The sequence below is a fragment of the Pempheris klunzingeri genome, chromosome 12 (genome assembly GCF_042242105.1).
Source record: "Pempheris klunzingeri isolate RE-2024b chromosome 12, fPemKlu1.hap1, whole genome shotgun sequence".
Taxonomy (NCBI): domain Eukaryota; kingdom Metazoa; phylum Chordata; class Actinopteri; order Acropomatiformes; family Pempheridae; genus Pempheris; species Pempheris klunzingeri.
In genome coordinates this window covers 2421127-2437032 of record NC_092023.1, presented here as the reverse complement: position 1 = coordinate 2437032, position 15906 = coordinate 2421127, and the positions used below count along the sequence as shown (strand labels likewise).

The window sequence follows — 15906 nt, the reverse complement described above, 5'->3', positions numbered from 1 at the left end:
TGTAACTGGAATAATAAATTCAAAGCTAGTTTATACATCACTATCGAACTATTCATGCTAAGCTGTTCTGTTTAATAATCACTTACCGTTTGATGTCGTCACGTGTGATGTCCACATTATAGAGGTACAGGTATAGAGAGGGTCCAGATGCCAGAAGCAGAAATTTGTCGAGGTAATAAAAGTGAGCACTTCTAATGGGTTTGGAGAACATGCTGTCCCCCTGGAGGAGCAAAGACAACAAAAATCAAGCTAATCTCTTGAGATTACTTAGATATTCATAAAATGTATGACTAAAAACTGTTGTTAGTATACACATATAACCAAATCTAACGAAGTGTCATCAATGTTTCTCACTCCTGATCGTCTGTCTTTAATCATTGGGAATGTTATCGATCCTAACAAAGAGCTGTAATAGTAAGTAACTACACTCTATAGCTTTGTTCGATAAGCTGCACATGCGGTATTGTCTGTGTTATTCCATTAAACCCAGATTGATTAACAGTTATTGATAGGACCATGTGAATCTATGTTTGCTTTATTGCTTTAACAACCAACTTCTCCTTGTTTTTGTCTCTTCGTAGTATATAGAAAGGTTTTTCACGCCATTTAGAAAAAGGAACTTCTTCCACAAAAGTCTGGAGTAAACTTTTGAGCATGCTCATCACAAATGTTCTTTAAAGGGCATTAACATTGTTCTCCTTAACCCCCAAACCGCACAGTGTAACAAGGTAAAAGAAACAAATTGGCTGTCGTGTCCTCATTTTTGTACCAAAATTATAGAATCTGACACCAAATGACAAGATATTTTAGGAACACTATGTGGTCATTTGAGGTTGTTTCTTCCTAGAGTTTTCAAGTATAACTGTGCAAAGCTATTTGTAATTCTGGCTCACCCAGACAGAGCGCTTGTCCCTGAAAAAACGTGCATTTGTTGCCAAGTTGTTTCACAAGAACACCAAGCAGTCAAAGGCTGCAGACCCGGCCAAGCTCAAAACAATCTCACTGAGCGGCGCAGAGCAGGGATGGTTAGCATCAGCTATGGGGAGACCCACAAGCTTTCACTTGGCCTGGTAAAGCAGACGCACTTCTGACTGTCTCGTTAAATGTGATACCCAGAGAAGGAAAGAGGTTCTGCATATGATCAGAGTTTTGGATGCTCGGAGTCCAGCAGATGCTTTGAATGACAAAGTCACTGTCTTTAAGCCAAGAAACACACCGTTTCATCATCCCAAATAGTGCAGCTCTCCGTTCCTTAATTACATCGGGCTATTCTTATTAGAAAAGGAAAAAGTGAATTAAGCATGTTTAATATCAACATGTCAAAGATGCACTTTGAATATTACACAGAAATTCCCCTGCAGAAGCTCAAGGTCTGCTATGACTCAGTTTCTGATGCGCTACGGACAACTTTGATCATTTTCATCATAGCATCTTTTAAATCACTATATCTGATAATACAGTGCACCCTTCCCACCACTCTTAACACACGACATAACACAGTACGCTGCTTTATCACTGAATCCAAACCTAAGACTTTAAAAGCATGAAATACATGAAATACATGAAGCAAATAATTGTAGATACAGTAGCAACCACTGTTTTACTGCCCTTCAAGTGTGGCATCACGGCCTCATTTACCAATCTGCAATTAGGGACAAAACACAGCTGTCTTTAAAAACAGGAGTGAAAAATGTGTATGGCATGTGTGTGTAGTTATTTTCTTTTATTTCTAAACCAATTTGAGTTTTTACATCTTCAAAGTGAAAGCATTTTTGCAATATGAGGTCACTCTGACTGGTCCTCATTTCACTGTGTTTTTTATGGCCAGGACTTGGGCTTATAATAATGAGTGAGGGAAGATTTGGTAAAGGCTCAAGGTAGGGATTGTGGTGGCGATGGTTAAGACTAGAGTGACGGGGACTGAACGGCATCTGTTAGGAACAAAAACAAAAAGACTCATAAGTCAGTATAAGCGTGTTCTGTGTGGGACACTAACCATGATAATGGCAGGTTCTGGACTGCCATGGGTCCACACTCGTAGTGAACGGTCCTCTGACGCACTCAGCCACCACCGTCTGCTCAGGCTCCAGCTCACACTGCTCACTGGCTTGTCATGTCCTGAATAGAGAGAGGTTTGAAATCAATCTGGAAACACACTGTGTGACTGCAACATTTACTTTTATGGTACTGTTCAGAGAGACGGGCAGAGCGGAGAGAAGAGGCCGTCGGTGACCCGCTGGTCACCTCAACTTCTGCCATCTTATCTCTGCTGCCCCCTTGTGGAGGCAGCTGTGTTCCCGCTGCACTAGAACCATCAAAGGTGAAACAGATGCTTACAATAAATGATGATCCTCTCTGTGCCTGTCACCGTTTACTCTGCTGCAGAGGGTTAGGGCAATACTTACAGTGGTACATGGACTATTTGTTCAAACTACATGGCCTCAATGTGCCTTCTCTTTTTCTTTTTCCACCACCTTTCTATCACTGAGGTTTTACCATCTGACAAAAACAAAGACAGCATGTACCAAATTCTTGCTTTGGAATATAACCAAACCATGCTTTTCTGGTGAAAGAGAACTTTCTATCTACACTTTTGACAGTGATAGCTGAGTAAGTGAATATTTGGATTTTCCTGGAGTCTTTCATCTAAAGCCATGGATCACCTTCAAAGCATGTTAATCAGAAGAGCCCATATAAGGCAGACCTAAATCAAGCTTAGCATGAACGTCTTAGTATTAACATAATCCTTGTCTCTTAAAAAGATCAGGGGTAAGATCTTAACCTTGAATAGCTCTAAAACGTGAGCATCGTTTGTGGGGAGTCGATTAATAATCCCGTGTTGTCAAAAAAAGAGAATATTGGAGTAAATGAATCATTCTTTTCATGAAAGAAACAAAAAACATTTAAATGCACTGCAGACGAAACAGTGAGGTGACGGAGGGCAAACACTGTGTAACCCAGTGGTTTTTAAGGTATGGATACTGGACTACTTCACGCACCTGTGTAGACAGTTGGACTGCCAGTAAGGGAGGACTTGTACAATAACACCGAGCTGTCGCCAAGACCACACAGGATTTGTTTTCCGTCACCTGGGAGAGACAAGGAAACACAGAAGTGTTTTATGAGGATTTTTCAGTCAACAGCTGATTTATTATTACAAAAATATGGAAGCGTTTCTTAAACAGCAGGGAAGTGATGAGGTTGGTCTGAAATGGGAACATTTATCCTAAAATGGAATATAATTCTGTAAGAACAACAATAAATTGTTCTTAATTTATTGCCAATCATACTTCATGAATTTACCTTAATTCACCCTTCCAGGAGAGGATGCAGCTTTTCTTTTTGCTACTGCTGATAAAAATATTACTCCAATGTGTGTCCACAATTTAAATAAATGTAAAATGCCGCCATGCTCTAGTTCCCCGGATGACTACCCTACAGTCCTGACACATGACCTTGGGATGGTTCAGGGTAAACAACCACACACACACTCAGACACACACACACACACACACACACACTCAGACACACACACGGTCAGGATCCACCAAAGTCACCATTTCTCACTGTAAAACCTCAGATCCTTAAACTATTGTTTACTCACACTTCTTTTTATTACTAATTTATCTCAGAGTTATCCTCACCTGTGCCCACTTTTAGTTCCTAATGTTTGAGAATAAGGTAAGACGTTATGATTTCAGAATTTTCATCATGGCTGACATGTTATGGTCGGTGTTGCAGCACTAAAGTGGTCTCACCTGAATACTGAAGGCAGTGGACTGGTCTGCTCCCAGCGCTTAGATGAATGTGTGGATTAGTTGGTGCTGCACTGTCTGCTGGATAATCTCTGAGGAGTAAACCTCTAAAATGACAAAAAAAAATTAGTACTTATATTAGCAACAACATTGCAAAACTTTCTTAACATTGTATTTTGAATGATGGGACGGCTTACTTATTTTTGTTGGCCTTTTTAGAGGAGGGATTCTTCTGAACATTTGTTTTTGGTGAAAACATAATACTTCTGAAAAGCCAAAACAAAACAAAAATGATTCATGTACCAATTAAGATCAAATCAAATCTCATTTCATGCTGTGCTTTTTGAATTGTTGCATTAAGAAACAGGTCAGGCTGTTAACTGATCAACGTCTGGTGATAAACTGAAGGTCAGACAGGCCTGGAGGGTTTACTAGGACTAGCTAGTAGAGAACTGTGACTGCAAAGACCGTAATTATCATTTCCAAGGTCAAATACACCCCGGTGTTAAAAAACATGGCTGAAGTTGCACTGAGGATGACAGATTAAGGACAGTGTATCCCGACTTAAACCAATAATGCATTGCAGGAAGTACATCTACTAGCCAAGTCACGGAGAGCCGGAAAATCCTGTTGAAACACTGAACCCACAACATTAGTGCAGTGATCCACCTGTTGAAGTACCCCCCTTTATGGAAATAAAGAAAAAGGAAATTCCTTTTCTCAATTTTTGGACAATACAGTGAATTGTAGTTTGATTTTCTATCAGGCAAAGAGTTGCCCAGTGGATTTACCTTGGAGCTCTGGTATATCCAGACGACTTCACATTCGAGTGGAAAACCAGAGGGTGCTCCTTCATTCCTCCTTTGTAAAAAAGACAAGGTGGTCCATTACACTCACACTGATAAATCTGCAGGCTGTATGCCCAAACAATGATGAACGATATTAAAAAGAAAAGAATCCCACTTTCATATGAGTGGATGTTAAAATATGAGTCACAGGCCTAAAGAAAAAGGATTATTCTCCATAAACAGGGTGAACTCCTCGTTACACTGTGGTGGCTGTTCATGGATTGTGCTTGGACAGGAAGATAAAACATTGCTGGATGACCACTTCGTGCTGTGGAAGTGTGGGATGGTTCATTTTGCTCCTGGTTCGCTGTCAGTCCGTTTTCTATATTACAATGAGCTCACTTTTTCCACAACCATTAAAATGTGTGAGGCTTTCCAAACACTGGTTTCCTGTCAGATACAGGCGAAGAAAGAAAAAGTCACATCCCTGAGTGGCAACATGGGAGTTGAGTTGCATCAGAAAAAACACAGTGATTGGAGTTACAGCTTTGACTCAAATTCAACACGGTAGAAATGTTAGATATATTATGTTATAAATATCACAGCTCTCAGCTCACAGCACTTTAATTTCTTTCCATGCAATTATATGTTTTACACAGCTATTTATTTCAGTCACAGTAACTAATTGTGTATGGTATTGCAGTTTAGAGACAGATTGTTATTGAAAATAACCTTGACAAACACAGATTGATTGATTGAAGCTGTAGCCCGATGCAGTCGCACTAATGTGTTTACAGCAGTAGCTGATTTTCTCAGTGTCAAAATGACAGACGGCATTTGAACCACCTTCAAAGGTTTTTGAAAAGGAAACCTGATCCCTTATGACAGTTAATGACTGCAAGCAAACATATGGTTAATAGTGTGGTATAGAGAAAAAACAGCAACATGTTACAGTAAAGTTATCAATAGATATACCGTGTGCCGTTAGTATTAATTTGCTGATATATAATCAAACGTAGAACAGCTGAACAGACTCTCCTGTCTGTGAATCACAGTCCCAACACATTAATAGATTAAATGCAGGTGAAACCAATCAAAATAAAACATAGATGTTCTGTGTTCTCTTCTCAATCCTCTCTTATCAGGGAGTGCTTTTAATCTTTGGTCAGAGGTGCCAATGTTCACTCACTGGCTTGAAGGGTTTTTCCCTGTAAAGAACACTTGACAGCTCTTACTCTGTTCCCCTTTCATTGAGTTCTTAATTGAATTGGAGTTTCTCTAAATATCTTTATCTGTGCAGCCTTGAATGATGCTGCTGTTGGTGCTACTCATGCTGCGTTACTTCTTATTTCCTTGTAGGTATTTAACTTTTACTTTAACTTCACATTGGTATTGCATGATATCAATCAGCAAGGACAGAATAAAAAAGGACTTTAGAAATGTGCTTTTGTTTTTTAGCTTGAGGACAAATGGCCTTGTGAGAACGGTCACTCTCATGCAGCTCCTCTCTCCACTGTGTTGTGTTAGAGGTGCAGTACTGGAAGCAGCTTTTGATCCAGAACATATTATATGCAGAAAACTCAGCATTTTAGGCCAGAAATCTAATTACCTGGCGACACAATCCCTTGGCATTGCTTAGCAGCCCTAATGACCCCCTGCTGATATATAATGGTCATTTAGTTTTATGGGCCAGTAAAAATCTCATAATTTACGCTGACTTTACACTAGACGCTATTTGAAGCAAAGTGAGAGTTTCAGACAAATTTCCAAGTCGAGTCATATCTGCATAAAATCACAGCAGTGTGCCGCGCGCTCCTTTTACAGCTCTCATTATGTCAGATTTAGCTTAAGCTGTCTTAACCATTTCGGCAATAAGGTTTCGTAAAGTTGAAATCCTTCAGCCTAACTTTAGGATATTTAGCAAATGATGCAACAACTGACAGAGCAACAAACGATTACTGTTACAATAAGGTTTTGCTTGCACCTGAGTACTTAAAACCATAAGAGGTTTTCAGGAAAGCTGCATTAACAAGACGTGAAATTGACATCACTTTTTTGGTTTCTGTGATTTTAAAAAGTGCCAATAATTTGTTTTCCAGTTTGGGCTGCCTGCATTAGAAGGGACAAGGCTCAGACCAGCCCTAGAGCTTGTTCTAAAATAAACCACTAACTCTTATTCTCAGTCAGAGAACAGGAGATGGCAAAAGTCAGACCTCCCTCTGAGTCGTTGAATGTGGCCCAAGAAAAAGACTAAATAATTCAAGCTTCTAAAAATGTGTAAACCATAGCAGGCATATATGTCTCTAAGATATTATTTTGACTGTAACCAGACTCTCTGGTATGAGTTATTGCCTTACTGACCTGTGAAAAGTAGGGCACACAGTAGGAGACAGGAGCAAGAGAAGAAGTAAAACGCTATCAGAGGCATGGTAACTGAGGCCTGACAGGAATTACGAATATGGAGCCAAACTAAGAGTCTGACAGCAAAAGAAATCATGTAGCACTTGAAGAATATGTTGGCCATGTGAAACATATGTGCAGCATACTGTGGGGAAAAGTACAAAGAAGGCAAAGAATGTACTACGACATGTAGCTATGGGAATAAAACACTGACCACAATATCAAACCGTAATAGAGAGGTAGAAGTGAAGTAGATTCACTAGACAATAAGGCACTAGGAGAACAATAGTTTGAAGCATGAAACACTCTTTCATTCATAGTGGACAGTTTGTCTGTTTGACTGTCTCATAGATTGTTTTATGCATCTCACTCTACCCAAAACTAGCTAAGGAGCTCTAAAAATAAGACTGACAAAGATGCTAAATGCTCATGTCATGTCTACACAGGCCAATGTCATGCAGCAGCCACTCAGGTGATATTAGAGGTGAGCACACAGTATTTTTACATAAATCTAAGCCTGCCTCTCAGGTGACATTCGAGGGCACAATGAGGCAGCCTTTCTCATATAGAAAAACACTGAAATGTTAATGTCTTGTATCTGTATTTTTACGTTTATTGTTATTATTATGATTTGATAACTTTCTATGGAAGACAAAGCATATTAAAAGTGAGTTTTTAACATGCAACCGGGGCCATTCAGTGCTAATTCCTGTTTTTGTAGCCCCCTGATAACCTAATTACAAAACGGTTGAATCCAGACAAAACTACTCTTCAGACAAACGACATCATGCAAGAGGTAATGGCAGCAGCGGATTATCATCATCTAAAAAGCCGACAGTCCTGGTTAACTTCATGATTATGTTACACTGCAATGTAACATGACAGCAGACATTTAATCTGCACTCAGTTCTCTCAAAAAGGCTCTGCCAGACTTGTGCCAGACTAACAATTTTCCTTTCCAGGAGTCTGAGAGGTTTACGGTGTAATTTGTATACAATTCTGCAGATATCCTTAAAAATATAGAGATGCATGGGGGTTGCATGGCGGGTTGCACTAGTCCGTAAATGTTTGTGGTTTTTGGTCTGACACTGGAGTCACGCAGCACTTCTCGTCTCCCCTGAAGATCTCCTACATAGTCTGGCACTGGCAGCTCCTTTCACTCCAGCTGCGGGGAGTCCGGCTAATACTGGCTTTCTCAGCGCTAACCCTCTGTAAGACCGGCATGTAAACCACAGTGTACCGTACTGTAGGTCTCCAGCAGAATAGTTTCAAGCTGCCAGATGCTAATAGTACACCAAAGAACCACAAATGGGCTCACTTTCCCGAGGAATCCACTGCTGCAAGAAGCAACTGGCTAATTGCTGAGAATGTATCTGAATGTGTTGTACCTGCCTATATGGCAAACACAAACTGAAGGGAATCAAATTCAGAGTGCCACATCAACACCCCCACAGTGCAAAAGATGGGATGTTTTCCATCCTCTATATTTGCAGACAATGAGGAGGTTCTGAGTAGCTTGTGTAATAGCCAAACTTAGACAGACAATAGACCAAGAGACCCACAAGAAGTATAGTTTAAGAGAATTGTCTGAATCCAAACACAATAAACACTGAGCCAGACTTGGAGTAAAACTATACTTTTAAAACCCAGTCATCAAACAGCAGTAGCTCCTTTTTTATTTTATGTGCATGAGCATGAGTGAGGGTTGAGTGAGTTCTCAAGACGACGACAGGGATACTGACCTTTCTGTTTAGGATGGGTGGGCTCCTTCCTCTTTAACTCAGGATTCAGAGGAGATTCGGGCAGGAGAGGGGAGCTGAAAACAAGGGAGGGGTGAAAGAGTTACTGGAAATGAAGGAGCACAGCATTTTTTCCACAGTTGTGGATTATTAGTCCTTCTAATTCTAAGCACTGTGATATTGCTGACTCATGAGAAACCAGATGGTTGTAATAGACCAAGTTAATATGGAAATGTCAGAGTCAGAAGAAGTTACAGGCAGGAAGCCAACTGGAAAAGAGACCCCACTCATATGCCCTATTGCTACTGAGCTCAGGTGATCAGTGTCTGAGAGAAAGCAGCAAGTTTACAACAGCAGTACTTCTGCAAATTTTAACAAGCTGACATGATTATGTTTGGGCTCATAAACTGTCAATTTGTTAAAGTAGAAAAACACATTAGGTTGATGAAATTATCAATATTTATTGGTGCTGCTGGATTTTGCTAAATAAAACTTTATGGAGGCCCACAGGTAATACCTTTCATTCCTTCCCCAGAGGGTAATCTGAAATGTTTGGCATTTATAAAGTGATATTATTGTGGGAGTAATAAGTGTGATTTTCTGGATTAAGGGGTACATCCAGTACAGACGGATTTATTAAAACTCGGATTTAAAAGCTTAGACATATAAAAAATGTTCACAGAGTTGAGTCATTCACTTAGCCGAGCAGATCCAGACTGGAACCAAATGATTACGTGAGCTACGGAGAAGCAGATGCTTTTTCTTACTTTCGTGATGTGTAAAGTACTGCCACCGAGTAATCCAGTGACAGAATAAGAGAATATTTACAGCACAAGCAGCTGAGATAAACACTACTGTACTAAGCAGGCAGTCCTTTAAGAAGTGGACCTGGGTTCTGACTACGTCCCTGATCAAGATACAGACTTTTTACTATTCGATTGAGGGAAGCAAGTAATATACTGCAACCAAACGTTTGCCTTTAACCCCCAGTTTACCTGGGGAACACTGAAAAGCCTTCACCACAAGCCCAGATCCTTCCCAGGTCACTCAGCCGTAACTCCAACAGGACCACAGATGGAGTAAACAAAGAGCTCACTAACAACACCATCTGTGTGACAAGGAATTCAGGATTCATATCAAAACAATGGTATTAGTCTATACACCTTCATGAACAATTACAGGTAATTAGAGCCAATAATAAATCATGCTGTTGTGCTTTTGCACTGCCCTCGAACACACAATCACGTCTTTGTAGGAACAGAAAAAATATTACTTTCCTCCAGGAGGCAAACCACACACATATCTTATAAAAACATATATTTCCTCTTGATCCAGGATTGTTTTCAGTGGTTCATATTAGAGTGACATGGAAATATTAATAAATTCAGTGGCTAAACACACCATTCTGTCATGACTTTTATCATCATAAACTGACAGATACACCAGAACAAAACATGACCTTCAACTTGCAACATGAGAAAAATCTGATTAGGAAACACTCACATGTAATCCGCTCTATGTGATAGGCCAATTTAATGATAAAGGACAAATCAGCACATCATGTTATCAACATATTATTGGAATTACTCACAGAGTCATCCCTAGCTGGAGAGATTGACCACGACCCAGCCATTGTGATGCTCAGGTTGGGGTAATCTAGAAAATGTAACATCAGTAATGGATTTGGCTGCATCCAATGTCAAGTTCATATGTATGAGATGCTGTACATTACACAGAGAAATTGACATTGAACATAATTTGGACATGTACGGCATGTAGAGTGCATAGTTTACGCAGAGTTTACAATGTTGAGTTTTGCAGAGGGGAAGCAGGTTTCTTCAACTAGTATCTCAGAAAAGCGCTTATTTAATAATGTGTAACAATATCAGTGCAGTACAGTAGCAGTTGGAGAAGCTGTGCCAGCGGCAGCCTACCTTTGAAATATAGTACTGTTAGGATTTCCGAGGTAGCCAGATCCACCACATACAGGCCATCACAGCTTCCAATACATAACCAGCTGTTGTCCCTGCAGGGGCCCACACAGACACATATGGAAAAACAATGTTACAGGATTTTCCTTAAAAGCATTTTTTCAGATCATTTGGGGAGCAACGGTGAAACCACATACTAAAGAAAAACATACTGATGTGATGGAGTGGGAAGGCATGTGCACCATAAGACTATAGGGTTTTATTCAAGTTTCCTTGACTTCATGTAGTCTAAACTATGTGCACCCAGCAAGATGGAAAATACTGCCACACAGAGTTGAAAGAAGGGGAAGCTGAGTCTTCTTTGGATCCTTTTATCCACTTCCTGCACTGAGCTGCATGCTGAGATTATGATTTTGTTAGACTGTTAGTTTTACATTTCAGTGCATCATTACCGTCTGTGCAGGATGGAGACAATTAAAGCCATTATGTGTGGATGTTTTATGGGAATATTGCCGTGTTGAAACTGGTCTTTAAGTATCTGTTTTAGCAAAAGACTTGTGTACCTGTGTTTTGGCTGAAGGTGCCATAAATGTTTGGATGACAAAGACCTGCACAAAAGTAGATGCTTATATGAAAATGTCATGTTACCACTCTGTCATACTGACATTTTAACAATAAAACAGGCAGCTTATATGGGGATGTGGAGCCAGTAGTGCTTCCAGCTGTGTCTTTATCCCATAATAGGTCTGAGCAAAATTGTTCTAATTTTTAAAGCCCATCAAATGAAAGCCAGTAAAAGAGGGGCTGCAGACAGATTGCAACTGATGAGTTAGATTTAACACTAAAGCGTCTGTTTGGGTCAAGAGGAAAGATGATGTAGATACTGAGATCATGTGCTTTGCTCTGAGCAATAAGGAAACAACGTCCATTTCATTCCAGCGGTCCACAGAATACACAGAAAGTTATACCTGTGCTCTTGTAAGTGCCTGCTTCCTGTCATAACATCAAATGTTTTAACAGCCTGAAACAGTTTACGCTACGAGCCTGCAAAGCTTCCTGTGATGTGTGAAGTTTCCTGTGACTGCATGGACACGTGCAGCAATTAGCCCCTAAAGTTGTGGCATTTTTTCCAGGCTTCTGTGACAGTGTGAACATCTATAACGTGCAAGTGGCAGAAATGTGCAGCTATATATTGTTTTTTTTTCATTACGACTGAGTCTGAATTGCTTTTGTAATATTTTCCTGGATCACATGCAGCTTTTTTCCTTGTGGAAATAAGAACAAGATTGAGCCCATGAGAACGGCCACAGTGTTGACAGTATCATGTCTTGCTTAAACATTAAGATTCCTCCTCATAAATTAAGTGAGACAGTTCTTCCTGATGGTAAAGTCACATGATACGGCCCATTAATCCACTTTGAGCACATTAGAGTGTGACTAGTCTGTATGCTGCCACTATGAAGTCCAACTTGGATCTTGTGATGCCCTGTGACTGATAAAGACTGGCAAAGAGTTTTATTTATATGGGTCTGACAACTGAAAGCAAATGCTCCTGCAAGTCAGACATTATTAAAACAATTTGGCCTTCGGCATCAGCTTATCACTTCAGCAATCAACTCAGCTAAACGTGGCCTAACCGGCATGATGAGTCCGGAGTCTTCCATGTTACTATACTCTATACTATATACTATACCCTCCTATGTCACACTGTTTATGAATGCTATGACTATTATTCACTTACTTTTTATGCTCGTTACTGGTGCCAGTGAATGAGCAGCATAAAGCCAGTTTGAGGACAGGTTTTGAAGTCTCCACTTCATCTACAGATGATTGTTCTGCCACACCTGAAGGAATTATCAAAAAATAGTGTAGTAAATTGATTGATTGTAATCGATTTGCTTTCTTCAGGTAGGCATTCATATGATCAAAATTATCCGCAAAAGCCTGTGCTAGATATTCTCTGCCGTTTGTTTTATACAGTAACGTCACCTGCTTGGTGGCTCATAGTCCGCTGGCGCATTTTATATCTTTTTTCCATCTTTTGCAGGTCCATTTTGGTCACCAGGTGACAGTTGTGGTCATCAGGTAGAGAAAAACACCACACCTTAACCAGAAGGACAGATATAAGAGGTATGTCAGTGCCTGACAGTGATAGTGAGCTGTTACAGATCGTGTGCCTCAGTCGCTAACCTGTCCATCAGCTGAGCCAGTGATGAGGTGCCTGTCGTCCTCTGAGAAGGACACACTGAGCAGTGGAGAGGCTAAAAAATGTAATGATTTGCTTTAGGTACGAGAATATGATATTTTCAATCATTGTGCAAGGCTCTAACTCATCTACAGCAGTCACTATGCAATACATGTCATTTAAAGGCAGGGTCTGCAACTTATTTTAGAAGCCCTGTTTGTTGTATTTGATGAAATTTTCATAACAGCCTGACAGCAATCAAGAAAATGAAATAGTTTGACAGGAAAAGAAAATAATCCGGTGTCTGTGGCTGTCACAGGCCTGTGAGAAACGTTGGCAGACAGGCAGGGCGGCTGACCTGCCTGTCTGCCTGCCTCCCTGCATGGACACACGCTCTTTGTGCATGATCAGAGTCTTCCACAGGGCTAAAGCTAGCGAGCTAGTCGCACTGCTGCCAGAATTTACATCATGGCTCAGCGACAGACTGTCATGACTGCACACACCCACTGAGCCAACGAGAGGGAGCCAGCTGGGGGAGGCTGTCAGTCAGCCATTGTGTATAAAACGACTGTGGGACCCGGCGGTGGCGGTGGCACATCTTCCCGTCATGGACTCATCCTCCAGCAGCAACGTTAGTCAGACAGTGCATCGATGTGCTGTGGGGGAGAGCCTCAGGGTATTTTTGGCTGGATACTTTTAAATTCTAGCTACTCTTGCTATTTTCTCCAAAGTTGCAGACTCTCCCTTTAACATTTTCATTTCCTTTTAAATTTAAAGGATTTACGGGAATTGGACAGGAATTAATTTGCACTAACAAGATTTTTAATAGTAATATCATACCTGAGAGGACAAAAGACTGGTAGCAAATAGCTTCAGTTTTCAAATCCCACACCTGAAAAGAGACAAAGTACTTTATAGATATCAATCAAACTGTGTAATAGTTAGTATTTGTTGTCTGTACAATTAAATCAAAAGTGGGATGATTTTTTTGCGGTGAATCTTAAGTCTGTACCTTAAAAGTTCGGTCCTCGGATGTGGTGACAAGAATGTCTTTATTCCAGGGACAGAACTCTGCTGATGTTAAAGGTCCGAGGTGGTTGGTCAAAGTAGAGATCACTTCATGTCTCTGATGTGGAAAAGCAGCAATAAAACTTAGATGAGATACAGTGATGACACTTGATGGCTACTAAACCATGACAAAGAAATTATCTTAACATCTTAGAACAGAGATGTGTTGTCACGTATATCCAATAGATCATCAACAAAGTGCAGCCTTTTAGTACATTATTTGTAGTCCATATGAACACGACATAAGAAAATAAACACAAAGGGTTAGTGTGCATGAAAGAAACTGAGAAAATCTCGTACCTTTAAGCTGAGAATATACACAGTTGCTCCCGAGCATGCAGCCACTCGTTCATCAGAGAAACAGAATGAAAGATGAACGACTTCACCCAGTAAAGTCCCAATAACTTTACCAGCTGCAACTTTGCCTGCAAATAAATCAATGTGTCTGTTTTTAAGTAAAAGTAGAAGAAGTTCACAGGCACAGTAGACAGGAGTCTGGTAACGTTTCACTAGATGGCAGGCTTGTAAAGGTTTTCACTCAGGAAAAAGATCAGTGGAGCATGTGATATATATGCCCTCCACAGTTTAATGTGAATAAAATACATGACAATGAATTAAACTAATGTTGAATACGACAGGCCAAGACTTGTGCACACACAGAACTATTTCCATACCCTCACATGTTCTCCTCTGGCACAGTTCAATATCCCAGACGATGATATAATCAGCAGAGGCAGAGCACAGGAGGACAGGTCTGCTGCCTTTTCCAAAAGTCATGGCCCTGATCTCACCGTGGTGGCCAGCTAGCAGCAGGGGCTGTGGACAAACACTTAAACTCAAGTAAGACATGCAGAACATTAGGACAACGTCATCCTGTTTCCTGTAGGAGACACAAAAACAACCAGCAAAGTGAGCTTGAGGCCAAACAACAATTAAACACCAAACTTTTCTTTCCCCACCTTAACAAAGGTATACAACTGAAATCATTTTAATATATTTTGTCTCACCAGATTTTACTTTTATTTAGTGTTCTAAATGACTATATTTCATTTGACACATTCAGGAGAGTTAGCCCGGGCTAATGTTTAAAGTAATAATGTAAAAAAAGGCATGCACATGAGGATTAACAGCCATAGTCTGCACCCTTAAAGCCTTCAGTGGTGTTTGTACTTGCAGACATAGTGAAGCTAGTTGGAGTTAATTAATGATATTCTTAATAAAATAACACTTTAACACGTGAAACATTTCAATTTAACAGTTTGGCATGTGCAATACTGTAGTTTAACAGTTTAATATGTGTAATAGTTTAATTTAACAACAGTTTAACAAGTGAAATAGAGTTACTTCACTTTAACAGTCCAGTTTTCGGCACATGACTAAATCTGGAAAACAAACCTTCTGCTCCATGTCCATATTATTGTAAATCAGCATGTCCTTGCCATGCACAGGTATGCCACAATAAGAGTAACAGCCTGCGAGCTGCAGGTGTGACAGGAGGCTATCACAGGTCACACTGAGCTTCTCAATCATCTTTAAACCTGTCGGGCCAAACCGTCTGTGAATGCTGGAGTGTTTCTGACAGCTACTGTAACGCTAAGTAGCTCTCAATAAACATGGAGTCATCTTTAAAAACGGGCTGTGCTACTTTAATCTAACAATTATGTTAAAGCTAGGTTTTAAGCTAGCTTAAATTGGGCTAGCGGTGCAATAGGAAGTTTCTTAGCTGCAGAAGTTATATGTTGCTAGGACACCGACACAACATGGACTTCCGGTATAACAGATCGTCTATGACAAAACAACGCATCACTCATCAATTAGAAAAACTAACTTAGGACAGGTAAATACTGGCTGACTCTCAAATAGTCACTAAGCAGCAACAATCCTCCATTCTTTTCTTTCCTAAGTGGTACATTTATCTGTTTTGGGTAAACTCATAGAGTATTTTCCAGCAGTGGTACTTAGAAGTAAGGTCAGAGTGAGACCTCTTATATTACATCCATAGGTTCTTCCTTCATGTACATCTTTGTTTAACCACAAGAT

At 40.2% G+C, this 15906-nt stretch overlaps 1 protein-coding gene across 1 annotated transcript in view; it reads right to left on the bottom strand.

Moving 5' to 3' along the window:
• Positions 1–15396, bottom strand: part of wdr27 (WD repeat domain 27) — a 32095-nt gene extending 16699 nt beyond the window's left edge. Inside the window, exons 1-18 of the mRNA XM_070841566.1 lie at positions 15262–15396; positions 14541–14682; positions 14167–14291; positions 13811–13924; positions 13639–13690; positions 12804–12874; positions 12603–12717; positions 12355–12457; positions 10617–10708; positions 10274–10338; positions 9678–9790; positions 8686–8759; positions 4547–4616; positions 3953–4021; positions 3759–3862; positions 3000–3089; positions 1997–2118; positions 87–220 (exon numbers count right to left, since the gene is read on the bottom strand). Coding sequence (XP_070697667.1) covers positions 87–220; positions 1997–2118; positions 3000–3089; positions 3759–3862; positions 3953–4021; positions 4547–4616; positions 8686–8759; positions 9678–9790; positions 10274–10338; positions 10617–10708; positions 12355–12457; positions 12603–12717; positions 12804–12874; positions 13639–13690; positions 13811–13924; positions 14167–14291; positions 14541–14682; positions 15262–15396 — 1790 coding nt within the window. The remainder of the gene's footprint in view (positions 1–86; positions 221–1996; positions 2119–2999; positions 3090–3758; positions 3863–3952; positions 4022–4546; positions 4617–8685; positions 8760–9677; positions 9791–10273; positions 10339–10616; positions 10709–12354; positions 12458–12602; positions 12718–12803; positions 12875–13638; positions 13691–13810; positions 13925–14166; positions 14292–14540; positions 14683–15261) is intronic.
• Positions 15397–15906: the final 510 nt, after the last annotated feature.